Here is a 7,500-nt window from a genome sequence, read left to right on the forward strand (position 1 = left end):
TCCCTGTCTCTCTCTCTCTCTCTATCTCTATCCCACAGTCAGTGTTTGTATCCCTGTCTCTCTCTCTCTCTCTATCCCACAGTCAGTGTGTGTGTCCCTGTCTCTCTCTCTCTCTCTATCCCACAGTCAGTGTTTGTATCCCTGTCTCTCTCTCTCTATCCCACAGTCAGTGTGTGTCCCTGTCTCTCTCTCTCTCTCTCTCTATCTATCCCACAGTCAGTGTTTGTATCCCTGTCTCTCTTTCTCTCTCTATCTATCCCACAGTCAGTGTTTGTATCCCTGTCTCTCTCTCTCTATCCCACAGTCAGTGTGTGTGTCCCTGTCTCTCTCTCTCTCTCTATCCCACAGTCAGTGTTTGTGTCCCTGTCTCTCTCTCTCTCTCTCTCTCTCTATCCCACAGTCAGTGTTTGTGTCCCTGTGCTTGGAGGGACAGGAGAGGGGGATCGATTGATCAGATGGAGCATGGAGGCAAGATAGAAGATTCACCATGATAAACAGAAAGTAGGATATCATGTCTAAAACCAAAGCAGGTGATCAGCAAGTGAGAGAGAAAGAGCAGCTCTCCAACCAGACTGTGTCCATTTTAAAGTCACCTCTCTGGCAGGCTTTCCTATCACGAGGGGGGTCAAACAGTCAAGCCATTTGGGCAATATGAGGAGAATTTGATATCAGGAGGTGAAAGGCCTGCATGAAGGGCCCACCCGATTCCCTCGATGCCCGCCCGCCCGCCCGTTCAGATGCTAAGTAAATGAGTGGGTGAGTGTTTGCTGTGATGGATCCGGCTTCTCACCTGTCAGTCTCTCTCCCACCATGAGGTGGCACCAGCTTCTTCATTATCTTTTCAAACTCATTAATCTCATTGGTAACCATCTGGAACAAGAAGTGAGTGTTGAGTGCCCTGGTACCTGAATCTGTGCCCGCAGCCCACCGTCTGCTGCCTGCTGCCCGCAGCACACTGCCCCCACAGCCAACAGCATTGCTGCAAGATACGAGACTCCTCCTGTATCCCTATCTCTGTAACCTCCTCCAGCCCTATAACCCTCCGAGATCACTGCGCTCCTCCAACTCTGGCCTCTTGTGCTTCCCCCCACTCTCTTCGCTCCACCATTGGCGGCCATGCCTTCAGCTGCCTAGGTCCTAATCTCTGGAATTCCCTCCCTAAAACTCTCTGCCTCAAGACCTCTCTCTCCTCCTTTAAGACGCTCCTTAAAACCTACCTCTTTGACCAAGATTTTGCTCACCTGTGCTAATATCTCATGTGGTTCGGTGTCAAATTTTGTTTGATAATCGCCCCTGTGAAGCGCCTCGGGATGTTTTAATGCGTTAAAGGTGCTATATAAATGCAGGTTGTTGCACGGGGAGCATCACAGCTGAGATTGGGACCCGGATATGCTGAGTCATGGAGATTCCATCCGTCCCTCTCCAGGCCAACAGCGGAGGAGGGGGTGGGATCACAGGCGGAAGCAATTACCAGGATCATTCACCGGGAGCACTGACCAGGAGCGGCATCACTCACCGGGAGCACTGACCAGGAGCGGCATCATTCACCGGGATGCACTGACCAGGAGTGGCATCATTCACCGGGAGCACTGACCAGGAGTGGCATCACTCACCGGGAGCACTGACCAGGAGTGGCATCACTCACCGGGAGCACTGACCAGGAGTGGCATCACTCACCGGGAGCACTGACCAGGAGCGGCATCACTCACCGGGAGCACTGACCAGGAGTGGCATCACTCACCGGGAGCACTGACCAGGAGTGGCATCACTCACCGGGAGCACTGACCAGGAGTGGCATCACTCACCGGGAGCACTGACCAGGAGTGGCATCACTCACCGGGAGCACTGACCAGGAGTGGCATCACTCACCGGGACGCACTGACCAGGAGTGGCATCACTCACCGGGACGCACTGACCAGGAGTGGCATCACTCACCGGGAGCACTGACCAGGAGTGGCATCACTCACCGGGAGCACTGACCAGGAGTGGCATCACTCACCGGGAGCACTGACCAGGAGTGGCATCACTCACCAGGATGCACTGACCAGGAGTGGCATCACTCACCGGGAGCACTGACCAGGAGTGGCATCACTCACCGGGAGCACTGACCAGGAGTGGCATCACTCACCGGGAGCACTGACCAGGAGTGGCATCACTCACCGGGAGCACTGACCAGGAGTGGCATCACTCACCGGGAGCACTGACCAGGAGTGGCATCACTCACCGGGAGCACTGACCAGGAGCGGCATCACTCACCGGGAGCACTGACCAGGAGTGGCATCACTCACCGGGAGCACTGACCAGGAGTGGCATCACTCACCGGGAGCACTGACCAGGAGCGGCATCACTCACCAGGATGCACTGACCAGGAGTGGCATCATTCACCGGGAGCACTGACCAGGAGTGGCATCATTCACCGGGAGCACTGACCAGGAGTGGCATCATTCACCGGGAGCACTGACCAGGAGTGGCATCACTCACCAGGATGCACTGACCAGGAGTGGCATCACTCACCGGGAGCACTGACCAGGAGTGGCATCACTCACCGGGACGCACTGACCAGGAGTGGCATCACTCACCGGGACGCACTGACCAGGACCAGGAGTGGCATCACTCACCGGGAGCACTGACCAGGAGTGGCATCACTCACCGGGACGCACTGACCAGGAGTGGCATCACTCACCGGGAGCACTGACCAGGAGTGGCATCACTCACCGGGAGCACTGACCAGGAGTGGCATCACTCACCGGGACGCACTGACCAGGAGCGGCATCACTCACCGGGACGCACTGACCAGGAGTGGCATCACTCACCGGGAGCACTGACCAGGAGTGGCATCACTCACCGGGAGCACTGACCAGGAGTGGCATCACTCACCGGGACGCACTGACCAGGAGCGGGAGTGGGATCATTGACCAGGAGCGGGAGTGGGATCACTGACCAGGAGCACTGACCAGGAGCGGGAGTGGGATCACTGACCGGGAGCACTGACCAGGAGCGGGAGTGGGATCACTGACCGGGACGCACTGACCAGGAGCGGGAGTGGGATCACTGACCGGGAGTGCTGCCCCAGAGCGCTGCCTGGGAGCGGGATCGCTGACCGGGATCACTGACCGCAAGCATTGACAGGGAGCACGGTCCGGGAGCGGGAGTGCTGACCGGGATCACTGACCAGCACTGGGATCAATGACTGGGATCGGCATCGCTGACCGGGAACGCTGACCTGGACCGGGAGCAGTGACCGGGAGCGCTGACCGGGGGCACAGACTCGGACCAGGAGCACTGACCCGCAGTGCCAGGCCGCCCATGCACTCAGCCCGGACCTGGGGACAGGGGCCTTCGCTGGGGAAGTTTCAATGCAGCCCCTCTACGGACAGGGCCTGTTCACTTCCCCCAGGTGCCGCTGCTCCCCCCTGGTCTGGGAACAGGGGATGGTATTTTGTTCCCCTCGGCTGGTGGGGGGGGGGCAAGCGCCCGAGATGTGCTGCGAGTGCCTGTCAGATAAAGATAGCGCCTTTCACAACCTCAGGACGTCCCAAAGCGCTTTACAGACAATAAAGTACTTTTGAAGAGTAGTCACTGTTGTAATGTAGGAAACGCAGCAGCCAATCTGTGCACAGCAAGATCCCACAAACAGCAATGAGATAAAGGAAGTTATGATGAACCTTTATAAATCACTGGTTAGGCCTCAGCTGGAGGATTGTGTCCAGTTCTGGGCACCACACTTTAGGAAAGATGTGACGGCCTTAGAGAGGATGCAGAAGAGATTTACTGGAATGATTCCAGGGATGAGGGACTTTAGTTATGTGGATAGACTGGAGAAGCTGGGGTTGTTCTCCTTGGAACAGAAACGGTTAAGGGGAGATTTGACAGAGGTGTTCAAAATCATGAATGGTCTTGACAGTAAATAAGGAGAAACTGTTTCCAGTGGCAGAAGGGTCGGTAACCAGAGGACACAGATTTCAGATAATCAGCAAAAGAACCAGTGGAGACATGAGGAGAATTTTCTTTACACAGCAAGTTGTTCTGATCTGGAATGCGCTGCCTGAAAGGGCGGTGGAAGCAGATTCAATAATAACTTTCAAAAGTGAATTGGAGAAATACTTGAAGGGGAAAAATTTGCAGGGCTCTGGGGAAAGAGCAGGGGAGTGGGACTAATTGGATAGATCTTTCAAAGAGCCAGCACAGGCAAGATGGGCTGATACTATATCAGATGACCAGATCATCTGCTTTAGTATTGTTGGTTGAGGCATAAATATTGGGGAGAACTCCCCTACTCTTCAAAATAATGCGCTGGGATCATTCACATCCACCTGAGAGGGCAGACGGGGCCTCGGTTTAACGTCTCATTCAGCCGCATGTTCGTTAGGAAACCTACCCCTGGCCCCAGACAGTTGCCGGGATCAGTGATGGAGGTTCCTGGCCTCATTGCCAGGACAGGCCGGGTACGGGAGTGTACTAGTTCTGTTACTGGACTAATAATCCAGAGAACGTGAGTTCATATCCACCAGGGCAGTTTAAGAATTCAAATTCAGTTTAAAAAATCTGGAAATAAAAGGCTGGTCTCAGTAAAAGTGACCATGAGGCTGTCGGATTGTCGTAAAAACCAAACTGGTTCACTAATGTCCTTTAGGAACATAGGAACAGGAGTAGGCCATTCAGCCCCTCGTGCCTGCTCCGCCATTTGATAAGATCATGGCTGATCTGTGATCTAACTCCATATACCTGCCTTTGGCCCATATCCCTTAATACCTTTGGTTGCCAAAAAGCTATCGATCTCACATTTAAATTTAGCAATTGAGCTAGTATCAATTGCCGTTTGCGGAAGAGAGTTCCAAACTTCTACCACCCTTTGTGTGTCGAAATGTTTTCTAATCTCACTCCTGAAAGGTCTGGCTCTAATTTTTAGACTGTGCCCCCTACTCCGAGAATCCCCAACCAGCGGAAATAGTTTCTCTCTATCCACCCTATCTGTTCCCCTTAATATCTTATAAACTTCGATCAGATCACCCCTTAACCTTCGAAACTCCAAAGAATACAACCCCAATTTGTGTAATCTCTCCTCGTAACTTAACCCTTGAAGTCCGGGTATCATTCCAGTAAACCTACGCTGCACTCCCTCAAAGGCCAATATGTCCTTCCGAAGGTGCGGTGCCCAGAACTGCTCACAGTACTCCAGGTGCGGTCTGACCAGGGTTTTGTTTATCTGCAGCATAACTTCTGCCCCCTTGTACTCCAGTCCTCCAGATATAAAGGCCAGCATTCCATTAGCCTTATTGATTATTTTCTGCACCTGTTCATGACACTTCAATGATCTATGTACCTGAACCCCTAAGTCTCTTTGGACATCCACTGTTTTTAACTTTTTACCATTTAGAAAGTACCCTGTTCTATCCTTTTTTGATCCAAAGTGGATGACCTCACATTTGTCTACATTGAATTCCATTTGCCACAGTTTTGCCCATTCACCTAATCTATCAATATCACTTTGTAATTTTATGTTTTCATCTACACTGCTTACAATGCCTCCAATCTTTGTGTCATCGGCAAACTTAGATATGAGACTTTCTATGCCTTCATCTAAGTCGAGAATAAATATTGTGAATAATTGAGGCCCCAAGACAGATCCCTGCGGGACTCCACTAGTAACATCCTGCTAATGTGAGTACCTACCCATTATCCCTACTCTCTGTCGCCTTTCGCTCAGCCAACTTCCTAACCAAGTCTGTACTTTTCCCTCGATTCCATGGGCTTCTATCTTAGCTCACAGTCTCTTATGTGGGACCTTATCAAATGCCTTCTGGAAGTCCATATAAATAACATCCATTGACATTCCCCTGTCCACTACTTTAGTCACCTCTTCAAAAAATTCAATCAGGTTTGTCAGGCACGACCTACCTTTCACAAAATAAGGAAAGGAAACCTGCCGTCCTTACCCGGTCTGGGCCTGTACGTGACTCCAGTCCCACACCAACAAGGTTGACGCTTAACTACTCTCTGAAGTGGCCCAGCAAACCCCTCAGTTGAATCAAACTCGGGATGGGCAATAAATGCCGGCCTTGCCTGCGATGCCCACAGCCCGAGAGTGAATGATAAAAAACATCTCGGGCCTGTAGATTTTCAGCTGCAGACGCTCAAGGAGTTTGAACTGGGAGAAGAGCAGGGGCGTTCTCCCCACTGCCCTGGCCAATATTTACCCCTCAACCAACATCTCTGGAACAGATCAGCCCCTCTGCCTCCCTTCTTCTCAAACCCATCTTTTTGACCCAGCTTTTGGTCGCCCATCCTAATCTCCCGCCCGGTGGCCCAGTGCTCGATCCTCTGTATCAGGTGGTTTTCTATGTCAATGCCAGCTGCTATTGACGGCATCAGAGACTCACTGAAGGGAGCTGACCCACTCCAACAACACTCCTTACCTCAGCTTCCTTCCTCTTGAGCTGCTGCTTGCGTTTCTGGACAGCTCTGATGGTGCCGGCCGACAGTGGTTTGGAGATGGGGATGATTGAGGCCTGGATCTTGGCCAGCAGCTCTCCATTTTTTCTCTTAGTTTTGCGGAGCTGAAACAAACAGAACCCAAAAAGTGATGGTTCGTCAGTGGAAGGGACCGGAATAACAATGCCTTGCACGAGTGTTACAGTTGTGCGAGGCCCCGTACCAGTGTAATGGTGGTACAGGATCCTGTACAGGCATTAAATTGGTACAGGGCCTTGCACGAATGTTACCCAGAACAGGGCCTTGCATGAGCTCACATGAGTTAGAATGATACAGGGCCTCGCACGAGCATTACCCTGGTGCAGGATTTCGCACAAGCGTCACACTGGCGCAGGGCCTGGTGCGAGTGTTAATGGGTACAGGGCTTTGCACTAGTGTTACGGGATACAGGGCCTCGCACAAGTGTTGTAGAGCTCACATGAGTTGGAATGATACAGGGCTTGGCACGAGCGTCACACTAATAACTGTACCATGCACAATCGTTGCACTGTTATAGGGCCATCCACGAGCATTACACAGGGCCTCGCACCAGTGTGGCACTGATAACAGTGCCTCACAAGTCTTAGGCTGATAACTGCACCCTGAATGTCTGTTACACTGCAGATCATGAAAGCACCTTCATCACACGGACTGCAGCAGTTCAAGAAGGCGGCTCACCACCACCTTCTCAAGGGACGACCAGGAATGGGCAATAAATGCCAGCCTTGCCAGCGATTATAGAATGGACACTGGGTGCTGACATACACAGCCTGGTGAAAGGGAATGGCTGGAAGGCAGGCGTGTGCACCCAGTCCATGTTTCAAAGCTCTGGCACTCGGTGTGGTATCAAAGCCATGTGATCAGGGGCAGAGTAAATTAATCAGGTTGGCTTTGATAGTCTGGTCAACCAGAGAGATTCCGGCCTTTCCTCCCCTGTCCTCACCCCAGCCCCTCCCCTTTCCGAGCCCAGTCGTTGCTCTGCCCAGTATCATCCATCTCCTGGTTTCTCCCGGTCTCTCCCATGTCCTG

At 52.5% G+C, this 7,500-nt stretch overlaps 1 protein-coding gene across 1 annotated transcript in view; it reads right to left on the minus strand.

The window, feature by feature from the left end:
• spef2 (sperm flagellar 2) overlaps nt 1-7,500 on the minus strand; it is a 326,363-nt gene that overhangs the window by 317,802 nt on the left and 1,061 nt on the right. The window contains exons 3-4 of the mRNA XM_067982078.1: nt 6,417-6,557; nt 791-870 (exon numbers count right to left, since the gene is read on the minus strand). Coding sequence (XP_067838179.1) covers nt 791-870; nt 6,417-6,557 — 221 coding nt within the window. The remainder of the gene's footprint in view (nt 1-790; nt 871-6,416; nt 6,558-7,500) is intronic.

This window comes from Heptranchias perlo, chromosome 4 (genome assembly GCF_035084215.1).
Source record: "Heptranchias perlo isolate sHepPer1 chromosome 4, sHepPer1.hap1, whole genome shotgun sequence".
NCBI lineage: Eukaryota > Metazoa > Chordata > Chondrichthyes > Hexanchiformes > Hexanchidae > Heptranchias > Heptranchias perlo.